Here is a 25,545-nt window from a genome sequence, read left to right as displayed (position 1 = left end):
TCAGCTGAATTAAAGCTCTAATTAATTATCTTCTACACTTTGCATCTAAAGCCGTAATCTTCTCATATCTTAATCTGCTAATAAACAGCAGTGTTTATGAAAAAGAATTTGCCAGATTCTCATTTTCACCAAGGTACTCCACAGAAAATGACAGTATGAAGAGGCCTTATAGGAATGTAAAATGCACTGTCTCTAGTTTTAAAGATACTTCTCTACTGATATAATGGACAGGTTTTTTGTAGTATCTAAATAAGGAAAGATCTATGATTTTGTGAGTAGAGAGGCAAAGAGGCAAAAGATGAAATATGCTAGTTCTAGGATTTAGAACCCATCTTGTGTGTATATATATATAAATAAAATATATATTTGTGTACACTCTTTTGTTTGATATAATGTTATATACTGGTATAGGAAGAGATCTTTCTCATTATCCCCAAGGGGCATGCCTAACTCTCTCCCTGTTGACAAGTCTTTTTAAGGTTCATGCGTTTTCTTCTACCAGCTTCATTATTTTCAAAAGCCAGTCTGAGCAGTTTTATAAATTGAAGAGATCGGAGTGGGAGTGGGAGGGCAGAGAATGGGGTTATTTTTTGTTTCTCTGACAAACGGTTATTTGCAGAAACATGTTGACAGTTCATCATCCTCAGGTCTTCTCTGGTCTGGAAGGAGAGCTATATTTTGCGCGTGATTGCTTCTGATTCAGAAAGTAACAGCTTCATTCCTGTCCTGTATTAGTCTAAGCACATAACCTGTTTGTCCTGAATAAAATCATTATGAGCTGCTTAGAATGCAAGGAGGAAGAGATGAATAGTGAGCAGATCTGTCTAAGGCAGGTATTTGCACAGCTTCTATTCTTTGACCTGAAAAATACAATAAAATTGGAGGAAAGAGATTATTTTTAAACAACCAAAATTGCATTATGACACTGCATTATTGCTGATACTGAATTGTAATTATTATTATTATTTTTACATTACTATTTTAGTATTCCAGTCTAATTTTTATTCCTAAAAATAGATCTAATTAAACAGCTCCTGTACACACGTATGTGATCAGGAACTTGAAGTAGAGGGAAACCAGGGCCACCTCAACCTCTCAGTCAGGACCAGGGCAACCAGAGGGCTGCCTGGGGTAGTCACAGCCCTAGGCATGGTGCCCTTCCCTGGTACTGGGAATGGAGAGAAGACAGGATGTCAGGCCCCAGGTAGAATTCATTAAGAAGCAGAATGGCAACTTTCTTTGCAGTTTGGGCATCCCAGACATTGCTTAAACCATAGTTCAACTGAAGCCTAACCCTCCAGGTATCTGCTTATTCATCATCACTTACATGCCAAAGTACCTGCAACCTGAGCACACACCAAATGGTCACACTCCAGGGTCTGTACCAGCAAGTCTCCAGCTCATCCAGCAAAACACCTGGACAGCCACATCTGCTGCCTCCTGGAATCCCCTAGCTGCTCCAGATTTCTCAGAAATACTGTTTTCTTCACAGTGAGGCAAAAATCATTCAGTCATGCTGAAGCTGAGTAGTCAAACCCTATTGCAGAACCATGTCCCACCCTATCCCAGAACCATGTCTTACAGTTATCCCTGCTGCTAAGCAGTCCTTCAGAGGGTATGTAGGGAAGAATAATCCATCAGCAAATGGCTAAGGAGGGGGAGAAGCTAGGTCTGCTTTGGCACTACACTTACCTCTGGGGGCATGTTTCTACTCTCTTTGGCTTGCAAGGGAAAATGAAAGAATAGTGTTTTGTTTTTCCATTTTAGATTCACCATCTTAACACTGTTTATTTTAATGTCCCCTTCCTCAGCCTCTCACACAGCTTCTCTCAGACTCCCCAGAGCTTCTGATGGCTTCCTCACAGCAAATTCACTATTTCCACTTCAGCATACACAGTCCACACTATCTGAACACACCACACCTGCTTCAGCCTCTTCCAGCCCCCCCTAGGACCACTTTTCAGTGGTGATGCCAGGACAGCACTTCAGCTCTGTGTGCTTGGGGAGAACTGAGAGCAGTTCATCAGCATCACCCCCTGGGCTCTGTTTGGCCAGAAGCCTCCCTTCTGCAAGTGGCTGACTCTCCATGAAGCACTTGCTCAATAATACTTCTATGGGTAGCTCCAAGTCATCTCACCACAGCCTGCACAAGCATCACTTGGTTGATACAAGCAAGCTGTGCAGACTTCCGCTGCCCTCTCTGCTCAGCCTTATTTCGATTCAAGGAGAGACTAAGTTGGCTGCAGGCCCAGACTTGCAGCTGGTATCTCCAGAAGAGAGCTTACAGGAGGAAAAAAATTACAAACCAATAAACAAAATAACCCAAATCCCTTGGTGAATTTGCAGGCAATGCAGTTGGCATTGTTCAGCCATGTAAGATACTGGAGATGTAGAAGAAGGTTAAGGCTTAAGCTAAGTGGAGAGTAACAGTGGCCACATTTTTCCTCTGATCAGTAAGCTGAAAACCCAGGGGAGGCAGTGCTTTTAGTTACATGGCTCTGCTGTGCTGTCCAGGAACTACAGTCTAAGAAAGAACAAGGAAGAAAATAGGGATTTGCTGATCATGACTTGCGGAGAATACAATGAGCTTCTGTCATGAAATACCCCCATTGCCAGAAATAAATTGTTGTCTTGGGAAAAAAAGAAAAAAAAAAGAAAAAAAAAAAGTATATATATATTCTTAAAAAGCAGATTGTTTTCCCCCTTGAACTGTACACAAAACAGCAGAGTCAGAAGGTAAAGAAAGGGATACTAAAGTTTAAATAGCCATTCTAGGGAATAGTAATGGAAATGACATGAAAAAAAACTAATCTCATTGCATTTATGTTATGTGCATTTCAACAATTCCTGTTTTGTCATTTTCAATTGTTTTAAGACAGGATACAAGTTTGTATGCTTAGCTGTAAAGAACTAGCCATGTATCTCATGCAAAATAAGTAAAAAATGAAAGAATCATGATAGGCATTCTGTGTCGTTAGGCAAATCAGCACACACCTACATCATCAGTAATTATTTCTACTGAATATCCTTCATTGAATGAGGTGCCATCAGGGAAGGGGAAATGTAAATAACATATTTTCAGAAGTGAGAGGAAGCATCAAGCAAGTAATTGCACAAGTATGCGTACTGCTTCCAACCCTGATCACATAACATCTGAAAATAGTCCCTTAACAGCTAGACTAAGAACAATATATAGCAATTATAGACATGAGTTTTGCCTAACATTCCTGTTATGCTGAGATTTGAATTCAGACTATGATGGGATGTGGCATGCATCCAAGAACATAATTCCAATGGGTAGTATATGCCTTTCCCACAGGTACCATCTATGAACTTAAACCTATGATTTCTGTTTTTAGGAAGATTAAGTCCATGATGGCTATTTAGAAGTCAGGCAGGACCTCATGTCCTGAGTAACAGCTAGGAACTATAAACAAGGCTCCAGCCTATAGGCTGTCCATCAGCAGAGAATCAAGGTGATCACATGCAGAAGATACATTCAAAAGAACTAAAGATCTCTCTGCTTCCCAGGTGCTAAAATCGGAAGAAAGGTCTCAAATCACTTTCAAAGCAAAGCCATGCAGAATATTTTTGTTCTTTTATTATTATTATTATTATTTGTTTATTTGTTTCTTTTTGTTTGTTTTTGCTGTATTTTGCTACCCTTCCCACAGCAAATTCACTGTGTGTAGACTTAGAAAGGGAGACAGAAACCTTCAAAAAGCTTTCGCATGTTTTCAGAAACATTTATGTACATCTAATGTACTGGTAGCTTGTATGTATGAGTTCTCATTTCTGTACCCCATAGAGCAAGATGGTGGCTTCCCTCCTGCTGAGATGCCTATCACAGGCTGCTCAGGCAATTGCTGTTTACTGCAGTGTGAGAATGAGACAGACTCAAAAGTAGTATTAAAACATAGCTCTTGTCAGACAAACTTGATTATTCCTTTTAGTAAGCACTACAGAGTTAGTGAGTGAAGGGAATGGGAGGATATAATCATGTCTGATTTTAATGTTAAGAAACCTTGCTGGTATGATAAATTTAAATTGCCTTGGAGTGGAAGAGGAAAGCTGCAGTTAAAAATGATTGACAAGTCCTACTGAGATGAGGGGAAAGACATAGATAACAAGGGTTTTTCAGGGGTAGAAAGAAAGATTTAGTTACCCAAGCCTCAGTAAAAGCCATGGAGAATTAGGTCTTTCTCACCTGTGTGCCTTTGAAAATCTCTCATATTTTTTATTTGCCATCTTCTCTAATTATCTATGATAAAGTAAGTAAAAGAGATGTTCATAAAATTAAAAAATGAAGAAAACAGAAATACTCGTGAAAAATTAGAATTACAGAATCACAGATGACCCGGGTTGGAAGGGAGCCTTCAAGGATCATGTTTAGTTCAACCCCCCCTGACCTAGCAGGGGCACCAAACATTACACCTTTATCTAGCATCAAGTTGCCCAGGGCCCCCGTCCAAAGCTGGTCTTGAAACACCTCCAAGGACGGGGGCATCCACAACTCCACTGGCGCAGGCCTGTTCCAGGCCTAACACTTCTCCTAGTGAAGAACTTCCCCCTAACATCCAACCTAAACTTCCCTCTTTTAACTTAAAACCATTTCCCCTAGTCCTGCTATTGTCAGAATTGTAAAGAAAGATCAAATGTATCTGTCTTTGTGAAGAAAGTGACCTGGTCAGAACCAATTGAAAAGAGATGTATTTTCAGGGGGCTGAATTAACCAGGAATACCAGCTAAAACAGAGAACAAGAGAGAAAGAGAGAGAGAGAGAGAGAGAGAGAGAGAAAGAATGAGAGTAAGAGAGAAACAGAGAAAGGAAGAAAGGAAGAAAGAAATTAAAACAAAGGAGAGAATAGCAGAAAGAAAGGAAATTATTCCAACCAAAATTCAGGCCAGAGATGAGTTTGCAATACAAAGAAGCAGTAAAAAGGTGACCATAAAATAATAAATTCTATAATTCTACCTCTGTCCATCTATTACAAATCAAAACAAGAAAATGTGCATCTGTGGGTTCTTATTTCCCAAAAGAGTACTGAGCAGTTGGAAGATGTTCAAGAAAAGTAAGAAGACACGTTTGAAGAGATGGAATAAATCCCAGTGTCAGCAGAGATACTTGCCAGGAAAATTCTGGACAACTATTTGCATAATTTAGTGACTGGTCATAAAAACAAGAGCCAAAATTTCTTTCTATTTAGGGACCAGGACATTCTGGACCAGCATCATAAAACATGTGAAAGAGCAACATTTTCTACTGCAAAGACTAAGCTTAGTTCTGTGGAATGGTGAAACCAGGCTTTCCTTGGGGAAGGGAGTACAGGGTTTCACATCTCTCCCTGCCTGGAGAGAGAAGCATCACAGGTTGCATTCCCCATCCACAGCAGCATGGAGGATTATTTTTAACACTGTCTTCTTAAAAACCCATTTCCCTGTGCAAGGTCTCCAGGGCAGACTGCATGGCAATTCTTTCACCACTCAGCAGTCATCTCAATTGCTGTTGTCAGAAGCTTACGAATGTAATTCAAATCAAAGGTAGGTATAAATCAAAATAATTCAGGACCAATGTGCCAGTGACTGTTTTGTACTGCACTACATCTTATACTACAGTCAGCGGATAAATAACATCAAATGAAACACATAATTCACCTAAATAAGGACAAAAGCAGAAAAAAAATGCATTTTGAGGCCACTGATTGATGGTTCCTACATCCTAGGCCAAACTAGCAATCTAGTAGGGATGAGAAATATTCCACAGGTGTAGCCTGCTGTCAAAATTTACATTTACTCTTCTCAGCATGCATTTATGAACTAAACAGCCTGTCAAAAATTTAGCATGAGGTGCTGAGCACATTATGAATTGATCAATATCAAATTAATGAATTGCATGCATGGTAAGCAGATAGTAGATAAAGTGACGGCATTTCAGAATTAAATGTTTCTTCAGAATCTAGTATGATTATTTATTACCAATTGTGTTCTCCCTTATTTTTATGTTAATTTAATTTTCTTCTTGTTACTGGTACTCCTTTATTATTGGATGCATTCTTGCTAAGAATTACACAGTATTTGAATCAAAATGTTTACTATGCTCAATACTAGAACTTCATCCAATAAATATATAAAAGATTACTCAGTACAGTATCTCAAAACCAAACTCATTAAGATATTTCTACACTCCTATCTGTACGTAACAGAAGATAAAGCAGAATTTTAAATAAGCATAGAATTTTTAAAAGGCAATACAACACAGAGAATGAGATATTCCCACTACCTCTGTCACGTATATTATTGCTACTCTCTCTCTCTATTCCTTTCTTTTTTATCTGAGGAAAAGAGATGGCCCAGCAAAAACTGGAGAACTTCTCAGGGGAAAATTCTCAAATGCTTATTCCCTTATATTCATCATTCACTACACTCACTCTATTTGTTCTTTTCCCCGTTTTACAAAATACAGTGACTGTAATTGAGGGGACATAGGGTGCCAGGCTCCACAAAGATGGGAGCACCAGTCAGTGTTAGATCTCTCTTCTGGTCACCATTATCCCATGTGCATCACTTTGAGGTCAGGTTCAAAGATGGAAGAGTGTGCCAATGCAACAGAGATCTCCATCTTATGCTTTGGAGTTGCACACAAAGATACGGTCCCACAGAACAGTCGTCTTCAGTGCAAACAGCACTTATCCAGCAAGATGAACCAGCAGTCACAATTCACATGATCAAGGGTTTGCCTGGGAGAAAGCAGATACTCACCACAGCCCACAGTAGATGGTATACCTTCACAAACAGACATACTTCATTAGTAATAACACTTACCTTCTTTGTGCATCACCGTATCTGAACTTGGTTTATCATTGCAGCTGCAATACCAACACAAAGGCATGTTGGGATGTTAAAATGAGTGTTGACAGTATATTGGACTCGTGTGGATAATGCATTTTTTTTATTGCTTCATCTGATGATCAGACAGCACTAAAAAGATGTAGAGTGATGCCACTGATTTAACCTTCTAGCTTGTGCTAGGCCAAACTAGCAGTCTAGGAGGGATTTTTCATCCCCACTAGAAATGAGAAATGTTATGCCAGCAACGCTTAAAGTCCTTCAAACCAGTAATACTCCTCTGTGTGCTCAATTTCCCCCACTATTTTCTCATGCAAAACTTGCTGTAGTCCATTTCAAATCTGGTTATGTGACTTCAAGTAAAGAACATATATGTTCCTAAATAAATGTAATTTTAAGAAAGTCCATAGTAAAACAATAGAGAAGACAGAGAGGCAGAGCAATAAATAAATAAATAAATAAATACAAAAATAAAGAAATGGAATGAAAATTATTTCTAAGTAACAGAGCCTGGAAAAAATAAAACTATTTGATGGCCTGCAATATATAAGATGAAGTAAAGAGTGAATGCTATTTTTAGAGCCATATCAGTGATGTCATCCTGCTAAAAGCTAAAGCCTTCTCGAGAATTTCTGAACACATTGCCCTCTTGTTATCAAGTATACTAAATTGAGTCTTCCACCTCCAGAATGAAGTTTTATTTTGAATATCATTACTGGAACCAAGACAACATTAGAAACTCAAATGATTTTGCATAAGCACAATTTTTAAAGGCTTAAAAACTTTTTCTCATCTGGTCTCTTTTGTAGATTTTTATTTCAGAGATAAACTGAAAAATCAAATCCAATTCTTATAAATTTAGGTTAGTGGAAGAAAGGCTCAGAAATAATCCTTCATCATTAATTAGCCCTCCATGTGCTTATGATCTTTTTTCACACATTTTAAAGGTGCCAACTCAATTGCATGTACCACTATTCCCCATCTGCTCAGTTAGGACAATAATAATATAAAAATAGGCAAATATAACATCCATCATGGCCTAAATTAATTTTCATAGTGAGTAAACATAAGCAATAAGAATTATTATTATTTTCGTTTTTGCAGATGCTGTAGAATAGACTGGACTACACTAGAATAAACTAGGCAAGGACAGTTCTTTTTGTGAAAATGCATAGTTTTTTTTAGTTCATCCCCCCTCTACTTCCTAGCATAGCTTTCTTCCTTCCGAAGAGTCTGCATGGTGACTGCAATTAAATAGCACTACACTAAACATTGTTCACCCACTCCTGAAAAACGTATTTTTTGTTTCACTTTGTTTTTTTTTTCCTGCAAAGAGGTATGAAAACATTAACAGAAAATAACAATTGCTTGACACTTTAAAAAAGAGATAGGAGATACCAGCAGCCAAGAAAATCTACCAGATGGCTCTTTCAATAAATACATCAAAGTCTCTTTTATTTTTCTCCAGTTTTAGCGACTAACATAACAGAAACTTTCAAACCATCAAACCAGTTTTCAAAATCTGCCATAAGTTTGCATTTCACAGAAATAATTCTGACAAGCACTAATAGATGAACGTTGTTGGTGCAATAATAAAACAGTATAAGGCATATTTACACCATCCTTACATACAGAACATTTTACACACAAAGAAATCACAGACCCAGAACAAAGCAAATTCAATCCCTTAGACATTTTACGCTTATAGGCTTGGAGTCAAACAAATAATTCTCCAAGCAACAGACAACCTCTTGTTCTTGTGTGATTTATTTGTAACATTGTGCTCATGCAAAATAGGTATTTGCTTTATTGCGTTAACATTGAAAGAACATTGGGATTTAGTTCATAAACCAGTTCAATCAAATTTTCAACCTTCTTTCTCTTCATCCATAGCAAGTCTGAACCACTTATATTTGTGACATAAAATGAGGCATTAACTGATGATTGAGATTTTTATTTGACATGTTCCAAAATGATAATGAAGCTCAAATGACCACAGTTTGAAAACCATCTTTCTTCACCATGCACATTTTGCTTTGCTATCACGAGGTGGTTTAGATGAGACATTTCTTGAATTTTTAAGTTTCTATCTTTTTATATATATAATTTAAAGAAACCATGTACTATCCAACATCCACTGTTCACAGAAAGAAATAAGCAGCAAGAATAACTCTGGTGGCAGCAGTGGCCAGAAGAAGAACATCAGTAAGTTAGTGGCAACTTAATAAACAACAAATTTCCCAGAAATATGTCATGAAAGAGTTGAGTACTATAACCCATATTTCTGTAAGAGTTCGGACTGCCAGGGACGTTTGCGCTCTGGGAAGTAATCTGGAATATGGATTTTTTTAAAATCTTGGATGCATTTTCTCATTTCTTCTTCAACACTCAGCTTCTCACATACCTTCTTTTTGGAAAGATTTGTTTCTCTGGACTTGCTAATGAGAGTTTGAAAGAGTTCACTGTTCCTGCGTTTCTCTGGTGGCGGCATCCACTGCACTGGGGCCTTCTTAGATGGACGATCCAAAGTTAGTGTACTTGGCTGGTGGGCTGTGGACTGTTGAGTGCCTGAGGCATTTTCTTGAGGAGTGCTTGCATCTGAGTGGCTGTCACAGCTTGATGTGGACAATTCGTTACAGGAAGTCCCACTTTCACTGCCCTTGTCCAACACTTTGTCATGCTTCCTGTCCTCATGATCTTGCTTGGGAGAAACAGTTCTCTGTGGGGGCCCTATTGCAAAAGAGGAAAGAAAACATTTAAACAAGTACTGGTTTACACAAAAAACTAATCAGCTAGCATTTAGAAATACATGACATGGAGTCTTGGCTGGGATAAAATGGTGGTGGCATTTTCTTTTAGTCAAAAGAACTATACCAGATTGGTGTGTATCTTGAAAGTCTGGTCCTACACATGAGTTCAGCTGACAACATTCTCAAACCTAAAAATTTTCTAGGCAGGAATTAATTCACTGCCTGCCTAAGAATTCAGGTAATGAAATGTGCATAATCCTTGCAGATTATCTGCACCACAAATCCCTGTAGACAAGTTTAAATGTGCTCCTTTTGCCATTACACTTCAATAAGCTTACTATGAGAAATCAGATTTTATAGTATTAGGAAAACACTGTCATACAAACTGCAAACTTTCTTTTTCTTAAGTAAAAATATTTCAATGACATCAACATTTTTTTGGAAACTATAATTTACATTCTCAGACTGATGGCATGCTTTGCAGATGTCAACTATGCAGAAGCCTCAGCCTGCAAGAGAGTATTTATCCTGAAATAACAGAGATTGCTCTCTACTGACAGGCTTTAGGGTGTTTTTTTGTTTTGTTTTGTTTTGTTTTCTTTTTTATTATTATTTTAATCATATCGTTAGCGATTTCACTGCACTTCTTACTGTCAGTTTTTATCCTACCGTTGCTTCAGTGCAAGTTCACGATTCAGTTGCACATCTCTTACTGTGTAAGCTGGCAAGGAAAAGAAGGCTGTGAAGTTATCAGCAAGAAGCACACTGCAGCAGCAGAGAGAACGATCTGGTGGCCTATCTGCAGGAACTGTTCAGTGCTTTGTGCAACTGAAAGTGGGATCAGGGCTGTATTAGCACCACATATTATTTCTGCTTTGAAGTCTTGAGCAGAATATGAAAGTGAAGAATTAAATGGTTGTCGCTAAATCTTTACAAGCATTTGCAGTTCCAAAACCCTATTTCAAAACATCAGCTGTGAAATGATGCTATGCTGACATCACATAAATGTTGTGATCTCAGTTCAGGACAATATCTAAAGCTCCCAGGAACATCTACAGAGTTTAACAGTCTTTGGATCAGACAAAACTTTCAAGACGTTTAAACATCAAAATGAAAATGAGGAGTGGGATTCCAGTGGCATTGTTTGTTTCCTAGGATTTTTGAAAGAGTCCAAACAGTTTTAGGGATCTAAATGTCTTATCAAACCTTGCTTATCCTTACAGTTTATCCAAGAATCACCAGTGTCTTTGGCTGGACGAAACCTACAAGTGTGACAACCCACTCTTAGGACAAAGTTGGAAGGAGACTTTTGAATCACTTGCTATTGTTTTTCAGAATAACAAACTAGAAAGATAATTAAAATTATAAAGAATAATGTGCAGTGCACATTCAGTGCACTTCACTGTTGGTTCAGTGCAGTGCAGTTCTATGATTCAAAGAAAACTGCAGTGTTTTATATGAGACATGGGAGATAACAAAGCAAAACACAAAAGTATATAAAAAATAATCTAACAACTACAGCACTCAGCAGTCTCCTATTGTTTTAAACAGCATCCCAATAATATGTCACATTTCTGAAGTCCACCAAGAGAAACTCATGAATAATCAAGATCAAAAGTGGTGAGAGATTATCCATCAGGCCTTGTACTTACATTATTCTGAGTGGAAATCACAAGCGATATTCTACTTCTTTGTATTCACTCCAAATACTTTGAGCATAGCTGCAGTAACTTCCCTCCTCCTTTCCTTCCAGAAATATGTTCCCCTTCTTAAATAGATTTATATGCCTGCCTTCTTTTATTATATCTGGCATTTCATTTCATACCTCAATACTGTTGTATGAATATGCTAAAACTAGAGAGTCAGCTGACATTATGGAATTACTCTGTCTGTGCAGCATGTGATTACAAAACCAAGCAATTAATCAGATAACGATTTCAGTATTGTTACTCTGATTCTCAATAACATAATTAACACCAATGTCTAGTTTACAATCAGAGCTTCTTCAAATGTAACAACATACTGTACGGCTAAGAAATTAGTGTACTGCTAACTACACTCTGTATTCTCTCCAGCTATCCATCTCTCTCTTCCCTTCCCCCAGCCCCCCCCCCCCCCCCCTCCCCCCCCCCCCCCCCCCCCCCCCCCCCCGGGCCCCTTCCCGACCCACCATGTCCCCCCCCCCCCCTTTTCTTTCTGTTACTTCATGAGTGATTTCTAGTTCCTGTATTACTTCTTTGTTGCTACTGCTTGTTTCTCCAGGACTCAAACCTGCAGTGTACTAAGGTTCTAGCTCAAAAAGGCATTGAAATATACATACATACCCTCAAGAATATGAAAAATTCCATTTCCTGCTGCAGGATTATTCAAGTTCTTGACATTAGCAGGAATTTAAATGCTTTTTTTTATCAGAGCTCTAAGGTTCAGTGCCTTTCACGGAGAGCACTGAGCTCTCTATGCTTCGCTGAATTGCTTAAATTCACAATGAATTTAATCCATGCCAAGGTTTTTCTTGAACCTTTCCTTTAAAAAATTAACAAATGCTCCCTCAGATAGAATTCTTTATATGCTTCTGTACTTCTTTCGCAAAAGTGTGTTATTAAAGAGGTGACAGTTCTGCTGGAGGAGTTTTTTTCTCACAACATTTTCCGCCTACTGAAACCCAAAAAGAATTTATAAATACACAACAAAGGATCCTCAGAAGACATTTGTTTTATTTTCAGTATCAGGGATCATCAGACAGATTCAGATATCTCTCTAATTCAGAAAGCATCTACTTATCATCCTCATTTGTGACTGGGACACTGTGATGGGATGCTGGCTCCACCATAACTCCCCAGCCCTTCATGATTATCATCAGAGACGTTCAAACAGGTCAGTTAAACCTAATTATTTTCCAGGAGTGTATAAAAACTCAGAGAAAGTATATTTACTCCATTATGCCTACAATTCTAAAAGGCTTTGTACTCATTTCCAGCTTTCACCCTTTGCTGCCCCTCCTTCTCCTGCCTTTTTTAGTCTCTTACTGCTGCTGGTTCTCCAGTTTAAAGGACAGAAAAGTATGGCATTATGCAAACATTTCTTGAGTACTGACAGGCACGAGGCATCAGCCACTCAGCTACAAAGCCTGTTCCAGTGTTTGACCACCACCATGGAAAAGAAATATCTGAGACTCCCCTGGAGCAGCTCTGTGCCCTTCTGTTGTCTTGTATCGTTGGTTCCCAGGACCTGACCAGGAAGCACCTCCTCATGCTTCCCCTCCTCAGGGAACTGCAGCATGCAGTAAGTCACCACTCAGCCTCCTCTTCTCCAGACTACGCAGCCTGAATGACCTCAGCCTCTCCTCATGGGAGAGACTTTGTCACCAGCTTTTATGCCCTCCACTTTGTGCTCTCATGAGCCCCAACATCCTAGTCATATTGTGGAGCCCAGAACTGCACACAATATTTGACAACACTAAATAAAAGCAAAAGAATAACCTCTCTGACCAGACAACTGAACACACCCCTAAATTCAACTTGCCCTCTTGGTTGCCAGGGCACAGTACTGAACTGCTGTCACCATAACCCCCAGTCCCTTCCTGCTGAGCTGCTCCTAGCCACTCATCTCTCAACCTCTGCCTGTGTCTGGCATTACTCCATCCCATATGCAGTGCCCTGCATTTTCCTTTGTTGAACAGCATACTGTTGCCTATTGCCTAATGCTCCAATCTATCCAGATCCCTCACAAAGATCTTTCATCAGTCCAGAGAGTCAACAGCATCTCCCAGCTGGGTATCATATTCTTCTAGTATCCAGATCATTGATAAAAGTGTTGAACAGGACTGGCACTAGAACAGAGCCTGGGGAAACACTTCTAGTGATCAGCCACCAGCAGGAATAGCCCCATTCACTATGATCCTACGCCTCCATGACTCTGTTTCTATGATCCTGTGACCCTTTGAAGTCTGCCATTCAACCTCTTTATCATCCATTATAGTGTGAACCAGTTTATCTCACAGATGGACATTTTGTCCAGAAGGATACTCTGAGTGCCAGTAACAAAATTCAGAAAGGTTACAGTGGAAATCAGTGCAGTACATAACCCTGTAAACACCCCTGACTGAATTTTTCTTTTACTTATGTCCTGAAATTACATTATATCGAGTGACTATGACATGCATTCCATAGTGTTTTCTGTTTTATTTTATGAATCTAAGTAAAATTAGTTAATAAATTATCATATTAAAAGCTCTAATCAAATCTTACATTGTGGTGGACTCATTCATCTTGCACATCCAGTTTAGGTTTTTTATTACTTTTCACCAGCATTTAAAATATTACACTAAACTGAAAGCTTACAGAGAAGTCACCTATGAAATCTAACGACAGGTTATGACTACTATGGGAACATTTTCATTACCAGACACTTGAGCACTTAGTATCACACTTAAATGGTAAGGAATTATGTTTCATGTCTAATTTCATGTGGATTTTATTTTCAAAAAAGATTTTTTTAAGAGTTATAACAAGATAGTTCTATAAACCCAACATTTTCTGTGACATCTTAATGATATTTCCCTTGTTAGGAGAAAATCCTGTTCTCAGAACCCAGCTCATTCCTTGAGACCAGCAAAGGATTCAGCTAGCCTCTTGCCACCAGAGTTGTAAGTTAAAACTAGCAACCGTAACTTCTGTGCTGTTATCTCACTGAAATCTCTGTACGAGCTTTATGACAGATAAGCTTATGAGAGGACTTCTGCACTGTGTCCTCTTTAAAACACAGCAAAATAAAGCTGTGTATTAAATAAAGATGGCCAGAAAATAATATATAAAAAATTACTCTGTGTTTTTTGTTGGTGGTGCTTTGTTTTAAAACACTATATAGTTTCTCAAGAAAAATGCTGTAGTTATTATAGGTCCTGCAGTTTGTACCTAATTTACTCCTGTTGATAGAAAGTGGAGAAAAGGAAACATACATGCATCACTTAATTGCAGTTGTGAGACTATTATTCAGGACTACACAGGAGTTAAATGGTAATCAGTCAAAGAAGCTCAAAACGGCTGAGGCTAACAGGGAATTCTGGGTCCTTATGGCCCAGCCGCAACTCCAGCAGGGACACCACAAAGCAGGTGCCCAAGCTTATGGCGAGACAGCTTAAGATCTCTAAGGAGGAGACCCCACAGCCTCTGGGCAGCCTCTGCCAGTACTCCATCACCCATACAGTACTTATCTGACACCTTGCCTTGAATTTTATTTACGGTTAACATCCCAAGCAAACATTACTACTAAATAAACATTTTGTGGGAGAAATATCAAAATGCTCTTGACAAATAACACCCTTGACTAAAAAATCCAGTATCCAAATTTCAGTGGAGCGAAACTTTGTGAGTCTGTGGAAGTAAGTGTTTGGCTGTGTGGTTTCAAATCACTTAAGACAGTAAATAAATAAGTAAACACAAATTCAGTTTTCAGTTTGGGCCTCATCTGGAACACCACTTTTTGGATTAAAGGCTTGATCCAAAAAATGCTTAGTATAAAATAGTGAAGTATTTTTCAAAAGGAGGGTTGAAACTCAGCTTTTCCTATTTTCATCCTTCTTTCAGATGAGTGACCAATTACTATGGTAACTATGGCCAAATGCTTACACTTTTATTTACTTTGATCTATCTGAGACTTGGCTTTAGTCAGTGCAAAATAGTACAGCTTCAATGGACTGAAAAGAATGTTCCCTTCACCTCTGATTACTCCAGAGTCTTCAAGGTAATATACTCAGTTGGAAAAAGTGAGTTAACTTCCTTCGAACACAGAAAAGAATTAGTATCTGTGAGGCTTTGATTTATTAATACCTGAAGTCCTGAACTCTTGTGTTAAAGGCCAGCACTGTTGACAAACCAACTACAGTATTTGGAGCAGAACCTAAACTTTATGTGACCTAAGAAATCCAGGCAAGTCAGCTTGCAGATGAAACTGCCACAGAAAAATCTTGTAAATCTCAGCATTGCTTCCATAACATGAAGAACAGCACTTGAGTTACTCACATTTTATTGAAACAGATTTGTAAATGTGACCTACGTTCTGGCAAAGTTTCAAGTTCCTATCTGCAGGGCACTGGTTTGGCTTCATAAAGAAACACGAATCTGGTTCCAAAAGTGCATGCATTTAAGTAAAAAAGTTTTAGATTAAAATGTTGACCTCATTCAAGTCAGAGGCAACATAATTTGTGACCTTAAACAACTAACAATTGATTTTGGAAGAAATTGTGTTCTTTGTAGTATGAACACACACAAAAAAATTAATAATAATAATAAAGAAATTAAAGATCTTTGAAGGAAAGAAATTTAATGGTGGAAGTACAAAGGATGAAAATATGCTGTCTTTTAGGTCCCAAATATTTGTGCAGGAGCGTGTGAAAATATTATGTTCTACAAACTATCATCTTTGGTAGAATGAAGAGTCTATAATACTAGAGTTTTTGGAGAGTCATTGCAGGAAATCAAAGAAATGATGAGAAATTAAAAATAAAAATAAAATAAAATAAAATACAAGACTTCATGGCTATTATGTGATGAAGGCAAAATATATTCCTTGATTATTCTGCTACATTTTGCTACATTCAGAACTTGATATGAAATACAGTTTTCCCCATAATGTTTCCTGTTCTTTATTGCCATGCTCAGGAGGCATCTCACATACTTCCACTTCAATACAAAATTTCAAAGTGGAAACCATACATGAAGTCTTGTTAATGTTTAGAGGCATTAGAGTTTCTAGGATTGTTTACTTGTCTGAGTACATGGATGCTTCAATAGTAAGAATATGAGTGTGTTAGCACACCTGGTGAAGTCTTTTATTTAAATCCCCTTACCTGCCATGGGAAGTTTAATAAGCATAGTGTAGAAGCTAGCTGTCCTGTGCATAGCTCCCACAGGAGAAATTGCTCTTTAATAGTGCTAAGCTTGGTGGTGTGTGAATGGTTATGTGGTACTTGAAGGGAATTAACCAATTCATCTTTCAAATTAGGACCACATGCTTCAAAGTGATAAGTGTTCTGTCTCCAAAGAAGAAAAAGAATGCAACATAATTAATTTTTTTTTTTTCAGTCACATTTACTACCATCTGATAACAAACTAGCTTCTAGAAAAGGTACAGTAGAATGAGTTAGATAAATCAAGGAGGATTTTTTTTGTTTGTTTACTTCCAGTTAGGCTGTATTTTAAATATTAAGATCATTCACAATATGAAAAGATTAACTTACATAGAGGAAACTACTTTTGTTATTTGGAATGACTGAAGATAAGCAATAAACTACCCTGTGCCCAACTTGAATTTATTAAATAATTCACCCTAATCTTGTTTTGAACAGATAGCAAAAGCATACTCTTTCCATTTATTAGTTTTCAGAGTGGATTTTGTTGTAGGCAGACTGGTATTTCCATATAGGAGCTGGTGATATTCTGACAATTTGTTGCATTCCAGTAAAATCAACTTTGTTTTTAAGTATCTTAATCTGAAAACTGTGAAGTTGTTATGAGAAACGCATTTTCACAGACCGAAATCTGAGAATGCAGGCATTTAAGATCATTTTGGTACTTCAAGAAAACCAAACCAAACCAAAAAAAAACCAAAAAACAACAAACACAGAAACGAAATGTTAAAAAAAAAAAAAAGAAAGAAAAAAAAAAGAAGAAATGCATTGGATGCATTGGTATATGTGACAAAGGAGAAATACTTTCATAAAATCAAGCATCTTCTTGCAACCGTGAACAAATCTGATGGCATTTCAGTAATATCTCAGCAACTTCTGGTATACATCCTTGTCATTCATTTCCAAATTGTCAAGTTGATTTGTGCCTGTCTCCGTGTGCCAGTATTGTCTGCCTCCTTTTTGACTGGCTGTTTTTCAGTGTCTAGCGGAGTTAAGAGCTAAAATCTTTAGTTCTGTCCATGAGAAATGTTAATTTGTTTTCACAAATGATGTGATAATATTCCTTAAAGAAATAGCACTTTAAAGAATAGTTTTTCAAGGGACAGTTCCCCTATTTAGTGTTGAGAAAGCTGTAAATATCCATCGTTGAACATTAATCCTTGATGCAGAGCCCACACTTCCAGGTCCCACTTGAAAGAGAAATGGAAAAGTGTCTTTTCAAATTTTTCAACACCAGAATAGTGGTCACTTCCAGAGAGTCTCACTTTCAAGGATTTAGATGCCTTTATGTTGTTCTGTCTTAACTATTTTCTTGAAATCGCCTCTACCACAGCGCTAAATTACAAGAATAATATCAAAAACGTACAGTGCACATACAAAGTCCTTATGCAGGCAGATGTGATAAGAAGACAATTGATCCATTTTTTTATGGCACAAACAAATTTCGTACTCTTCTGCCCCTGAGGAATCGCACGCAGGTCATGCTAAAAATTACTGCTCAACCTATGGGTTTAGTGACTCATTATTCTCTTTCCTATTTTATATCCTCAGACTGTATTCAGAGAAAATAGTTGTAGTGCTGGGGAAGGGCAGTGATTTTTAGATCCCTGTGCTTTCTTTGAATCTCAGGTTGCCAGATTCATTGACATTCCTCACTCCCTTTCTTCTAAGAACCTATTTATGGATGATCAGGAATTTTAGCCTGTCATTAACTGCATTAGTAGCTGCTGCCTTCTGCTTTGTAAATATTTATATTGGTTGGACATTTGCTCAGCTGTGAAATAGTCTTCTAGCCACCAGCTGTGCTTGGTAAAGTCCTAATCAGAGTTTTAGGCAATGTGTACATGAATCTCTTTCCATCAAGTTAAGCCACGCTCTTCTTCCTAAATTAGGTTTAAGTTCTCAGATGTCCAGTGTGGCTCCCTGCATGGCCACACAAGTGCTTGAGCCAGAATAAAAGACATCAGAGAGACAGGAACAAATACAAGGCAAGGGACTGCACTTTTCAGCAGCATCTTATGGAAACTTGAATCTGTAACTTGTTGTGAGTTTTTATTGTTGTTGTTGTTTTGTTTTGTTTTGTGGCACATGTCTACAGCAAATATACTGATATATATAATAATGTCCTTATCAAGATACAGATTACTTTCAAAAGAAGTTTTCTTGATCATAAAAAATATCATCCCAAATAAGATTTACCAAATACAAACTTATTTCAGTGGGACTTCAGGGATTCTGTCACTGCTCATCCCTTAGAAGCTCAAACATGATTTCAAAGCTGAAGGAGAGGGATTATGACAACTATCTCAAGAATCTTTGTCATAACATTTTCTTTTAGTAAGTTCATTCACAACTCTTAAGCTGGTAAGAACTCTTCTCTTTGTGGAGGATATTGTGAGCAACAGAAAAAAAGAATAAAAAGAAGACATTCAATTGTCACCTTTCTGGCTCACTTCCTGATTCAATTTCAGATACTAAACCAATTTTTTTTTTCCTCCATAATTTTAATTCCAGTTTGTTTGGTATCATCTAACATTTCTTTGCTTTGACAGTTACTTTAGATAAAATGTGTAATCTTCACTTATTCCTTCCAGCTCTTTCAGTTGTACAGTCTTCTTTCCTACTGGCATGCAAAATAAATTAATGTTAATGTGAATTTACAGAATATGTCTAAAGCATGACAGCAGAAAGTTGTTGAAATACCATGTGCTGGCTATAGAAAAAGTGTCTCTTTAAATAATTATTTTAGACACCACAAATCTTGGAAGGCTAATATGACAGTAAGATAGCATTTTGAGCAACACATAAGTATGAAACAATGAGAGATAAACCCTTGAATTAAGTAAGTTCATATTTTAATTTTGATTATTGCAAATTAGCAGATTAATGGACAGAATAAGAGTTCCTAGTGATTTTTTCCTAAAAGGTTCAAGAAGTAAGATAGGAGAAACTCAGAATACACACAGATTATATTTGTATAGTTTTATGCCTTTCCTTGCTGGTTCTTGGGATAATGAAAATTAGCTCTATGAAAGAACCAGAAATGTTTGCTGAAAGGTTTTCCTAATAGCCATAAACAAGATCTTTTTCACTTTTGTGTAAAAACTTTGAAGTACCATTCACATATTTTATCATTAAGGTCTGTTATATGGAAAATGTAGTAAAATACTCTGAAATGAATGAGACATTGCATTCTAAACTATGTAAAATACATGCTCATAATAATACACTACCTTTAGATCTAAATTCCTAGATCTGCCTTATGGAACATTCAAAGTCTTCACTGTAATAACTACAGAAAATATGAAGACATGCTGAAAACCAATCTTATTTCTATACTATACATTTAAGCAAAGTAAAAGTTATTGAATAAGAAATTCACTCCACACACAGCTTCTAAAAACCAAAAAAGTGCAAACGATAGGTTGTCTCTAACAATATTGTATATCCATACTTATCCTTAATATCAATATTTGAAACATCACAAAATCTTCTTTTGGGATAATATCTGAAGATAAAAGTGATGTTACATATCTTCAACTAAACATTATAATCAATCCTATACAAGCAGTAGTAACAAAGGCCCAGAAAGGAATCATAACTATTAAGAAGGTGGCTGTGGTTATTAATATTTATTCCCCTTGCAGAATATGTGCTCCAGTAATGGACTACATTGCACACGATGTAGTTGGACTGCATCAGTATTAATTAATTGATGACCTTTGCCACAAAACAGTTAAAAATCTAAGAACAAGAGGAGAAATAACAGATGGGAAGATACAGACAGATGGGAAACTACCCAAAAATGTGGTATTGGTCAGCATGATGGCCTGCATGTCTCAGACCTCCAGCTGTCTAATCTTTTGTCAAGACTTACATGAACAGCATTGAAACAAGGAGTTTTAAGGAGGATTTTGAAGAATTATAAAAAAAACTACTCAGATTTAAGTGGTCTCTTCTATGTCAGGTAAGAAGAAAAATCAGAGATAAAATGAATGTGAGCAGTAGATAGAGTCACCAAGGTCTGGCTGGAAATAAGAATTATATGTAATATTTGGTGTGAGGTAAGGATAGTGAACCAAAAGCTTTGAATATAAGGACAAACAGTCCACATCTGGCATAAAATGGAGAGATGTAGAAACTGAGAAACAAAGCTAAAAGAAAGGAACTACAAAAATGGTATTATTTTTATTAGCAATGCGAAGCAGATGCTCTGGAAGGAGATAAGGTTTATTTTTCAGTTAGACACTTAAAGATTGGATGGAAGAGCTGGAAAAGAAAACCCTTTCTTAAACATATTATTTACTAATTAATGTTTCAAGCAAGTCTATGTAAGAATAAAAATCCATTTTTTTGTCAATATACACAGAACTGCCCTTGAGGAGTTTTCACCCTAGCACAACACTCTGCTTCTTTAGTGTATCTGAATGTCATCTGCATATACCATTTCACAGAAATTGTATATCCGTTGTCGAAAATACCAGCTACCGGAAGACTTTCCTGTGTCGCTGGTCAAGCAGCTACTTATGGGACAGGCCTGGTCTTGGTTAGCTTTCCTATCCTTTCTTCAAAACTCCCTGCAATACTTTCCTATAATGACTTTTATAGCTCTTACTAATAAACTCTTCCCATCTTATTGCAGCACCAACAAGGGATGAGTGACAAGTCTGTTCTGAGCAGACTTGCAAGGTCGGTCCGGCTGATACTATATACGTTTGTGATTCTGACTAGCTTATGCATGAAATGACATGTACTTTATATGCAAAGAGATTTTGCCTGCAGAATCTATTTATTGTTTAAAACTTTCATCAGAAAAAAAAAATGCTGCAAGGTGCTTTTAATTGTGTCCAATAATTGCATTTATATGTGACATTTCCAGTTCTGACACTGGTTGCTACCTCAAAGGAAGCTAAGATTAGGAAGAATAGCAAGAAGTAATCTACCTTCTACTTCCAAAGTTTTAGATGTCTTATCAGAAAACACAATAAGTATACATAATTGAGATATTTAATCACTTAACACTGTTGTAATGAATAAATTATGCCCAGCTCAGGCTGAAATGAGTCTATTTAAACTCACTCTTTGTTGAAATATTAACTAGGTTTGAAAAGATTTTAAATAAAAATGTTAAATAATAAAACATGGACAGATTTTCTTCCATCCCACAAATTGAATACAAAATGAGTCCAAAAGACTATCATTTCTTACATTATTGTTACAATTTGGGTTTTTATGTAACATACTAAATCTTGAGAGATTTACAAAATTTGTCTTAGCAGCACTGAAATATAGGTACTGTTAGTCGATATATAATCTAGTCCTAATAGAAGCAACATAAACAAACAACCAAAAAAACTCTATAAGAAATAATGAGAATTTCAGAGGAAAAGTACGCATTTGTTTATACATTTCACAGTAATCCTATATTCCAGCAAATTATCTGAAGAACACTTCAGTTAAGAACAGAGAGGGCTTTGTAGCTATACACGGAAACCAGAAGAACAAGAACTGAAAGGAAAAATGTATAAAAAGCAATTGTGGGAGACTGGAAATTAGTATTGAAAAGTTTACAACAAATTTCATTTGCCAAAAAAATCAGTGTCATTTTCATTTTAACATAGAAATCTACCTTATAGTAAAAATACTTCACAGAAAATTATAACCTCAGTCTGATTATCACTAGCTGTTCTGCTTTAATATGAGCAATATAAGATATGAAAACACTTCTTTCTTCCAATAACCATAAGGCTAGGGAATACTTACTCTTTCAGAACACGAGACTCATTTGTCACCTTATACATGATGAAAAGAGCCAAGAATAACAATCACAGTTCTGCACTGGGAAGTTTCCAGCAACAACCTAAACTGAAGACTTCTGATGACAGCTGGGATGGTGCCTCCCTTCTATCACTATCCAGACATGATAAACTAAACGCTAGAACTGGCAGAGGCCAATGCTGTACCTTTATTAACTCCAACATCCAAGTACAATCTTTAAGGTGATTAATCAAGGAAAGGGTAAACTTGCCACTTCTTTTTCTTCTATTTCCCAAAAAGAAACTCAGGGTTAAAATACTCCTCTCTCTTTACGTTCATTGGCCTCATCACTTTTGTACTGAAATACTTTGCTTCCAACATGCTTCTTTCTCTTAGTATCACTCACATGGTTCTCTTAATGCTAGCTTCATTTAATGAATGATATGCTAGCAATGCAATCTTTCCTATTTAGATATATATTGAGATGTCAAATGCAAGAACACATTTACCCAGAACTCACTGTTTTTGTGTCTGACAATGTTATTTTCTTCTACTTTTCATTGTCATTATGAAAGTCACAGTGTGTGGCCTTGGTGCCTGAGTTTCTCCAGATGTTAAATTTGAGTGGTCTCTTCCCTAAGACTTCAAGATCTACCACTTAAAAACATTGTATGACAACTGGATATTAATAATATTAGACCAAAATAAATTCTACTTGGATGGGGTAGGAAATAAATTATAGCTGAGGAAAAGAGGAACTGAAATCAAGATCATAGGCTCAGTATTCATGATGGTATACCATGGTTTAATTGTGGTTGGACAAATTTAAGAAAGTAAAGGAAATCTTTTGAGCTCCTTGTATTCCAGGCAAGGTCTTATGAGATGAATGCTCTCTGACTCTGACTCTGACATTATCCACAGATGATGAAGACATGGAACTTGAACTATAGGTGTATGAATGCACTGATACTAATGGCAAGGCATTATATTATATAATATGGAAAATGGCACTTTTTCTCAGAAAATGGAGACAGGCAATTATTTTACAGTCATCATAATCTTTGCTTTCGACCACTACTGTTGTGCTCAGTAATATTAATTTCAGTTCTGGCACGTTCATACAGATAATCTGACAGTGTGGACCAGATCCTGATTCAAGTTGCACTGCTCTGAATCCAGCTTCACTTAATGTGATTTAGGTTCAGTGAGCAGTTCTGATTTATTTTCATGCATCAACATGAATATATGCAGGAGAGCCACAGTCCTCTATTCATAAATGTCATAGTTGGACCTGGAGGAAGATAGCACCTTATGACACATCTCTGTTTCCAGAAACTCATAAATGCTTGCACAGTCATCATTAAACAGCATTGCTGGGATTGGAACCAATGTATTTCTCCTGCAATTCATTTTTTATCGTTCGCTTATTTTGATACATTTTTAAAGCATAGCTCCTAGAAAGGGATTCATCATTTTTAGATGATTATTTTCTGCCTTGTGGAACAATCTCAGTAGGCGGTCCAGGCACACAGACCTGGGAAGCTAAAAGCCTGGAAAATGGAAAACTGCTACAGATCGCAAGTGTATCCACAGTGAAGCAATAGCTGAGTCAGGTTTCTAAGGTTGACATACTTGAACTTGTCTGAATCCATGAATGTATGCCTAAATCTTCTGCTTTTTTTCATGTGTGCATATGTGTGTGTGTCACGTAAACAACTGACAACTCAGGCATGTTTACCTCACATGGAAAAATGTATGACTATGAAGTGAATGAGTGAAAGAGGTTTGGAAATGGTATATGATGGTGTATGGTCGATAAGGCACTATACGGTGCTATGCAATGCACTAGCAGAATCCCTAACACTTGCCTGAGTTTTAAAGTCAGGACAAAGTAGACACAGATGAGAATCCTCTTTTTCAGAATAAAAATAAAGCTCTTACTTGCACCAAGGGACACCCTGAGACCGGGCTCAATTTATACAGAAGCAAATATTTCCTGATATGCACCATTTCAGACATAAGAAATAGTGATAGCCACTGAATGGGAGACCGCAGCATTAAACTCAACCCCCTCTGCAAGCAGCATGTCTTTTTAGGATTAACAATTTATGAAGTTAATGCAAATCTAAGTATGCAGCTGTCCTTTTCTATATTTAATAACCAAAAAGGAAACGTCACCAAGTAAAGGTGAAAAAAGCTGCTTCTGCTGGGACTGCACAGAAAACAGTGGCTGCATTGTTTTCTGGGGTGTAGAATGGTACTAATTTTGTAATGGAGCTTAAACATATAGGATATACAAAAATTTTAGTCCATTTTCCTTTCATTTTATTATTAAACTGCTGTTTGAATTGACTTTTTAAAATTGATCATAAGATAAATATAATTTTGTGTGTCATGGTGTGGTAAAAATGAACATCGCTACTCTAAATATTCCAATATTTGAGTTTTCTTAGTGTTTTACAAAAGAATTAACATACATAAAGCCTATCTTTCCATAGTCATTTAAGCATGAAGAATCCTTAAGTGTTTTCCAAAATTATAAATGCAAAGGAAAACCTTTCAGTGCTTAAATGAGCAGTCCTGTGAGTGGGCTTTGTATAAATGTATTACTGTTCACTATGGGTTTGGCGTTGGGTGTACAATACTTTGATAAGAATAGAATCTGCAGCTGCATTAAAAGTTTAATTCTGAGCAATATATATTTTGTTAAGACATCAGCACAACTTCTCACCCTTTTGAAGAGTTTTGTGGAACTTTTATAGCAATGATGTACAAAAAGCCAGACAAGAAGAGAACTGATAAACAAACACAAAAGTGGCTACAGCTTTGACTAAGTGGGAGGCGAAGATGCACTGCAAATTGAATTGTTGAGCTAGAAAAAAGTGACAAGTGGTTTCCCCTAGGAATCATTCTTGAGAGGAGAGTCTCATTTAATATTAGTAGTAATGACCTCTGAGCAATAGCATGCTGCTAAAATACATTGTTGACACAAAGCTGTTAGATATGGCCATTAAGAGGGAAACTCGGGACATCATACTGGAGAAATGAAGTGACACTGTAGACCAAAATGATAAAATTGGGATCAACAATCTGAGAGTTATTAATTTATTCCTAAGCACCTAAGCTGGGAAAAAAAGGAAGAGAAATAAATGGTTGTGCTAAATGATCGTAGTGCCCCTGAAAAAAGTAATGCAGACATTTAAAGAATAAGATGTATGCAATTCCTCAGCACAGAAAAATACTGAGCTGCTCTATGAGGCAAAGGTAAGTCCTCACCTAGAATAT

The 25,545-nt window shown here is 37.0% G+C and overlaps 1 protein-coding gene across 1 annotated transcript in view; it reads right to left on the bottom strand.

Annotated features, from left to right (window-relative positions):
• Window positions 1-8,259: 8,259 nt before the first annotated feature.
• The window catches only part of KCTD8 (potassium channel tetramerization domain containing 8), an 85,211-nt gene continuing 67,925 nt past the window's right edge, over window positions 8,260-25,545 (bottom strand). Inside the window, exon 2 of the mRNA XM_015862459.2 lies at window positions 8,260-9,576. Coding sequence (XP_015717945.1) covers window positions 9,116-9,576 — 461 coding nt within the window. The 3' untranslated portion in view covers window positions 8,260-9,115. The remainder of the gene's footprint in view (window positions 9,577-25,545) is intronic.

Source organism: Coturnix japonica, chromosome 4 (assembly GCF_001577835.2).
Source record: "Coturnix japonica isolate 7356 chromosome 4, Coturnix japonica 2.1, whole genome shotgun sequence".
Taxonomy (NCBI): Eukaryota; Metazoa; Chordata; class Aves; order Galliformes; family Phasianidae; genus Coturnix; species Coturnix japonica.
This window is presented reverse-complemented; position numbering and strand designations above follow the sequence as displayed.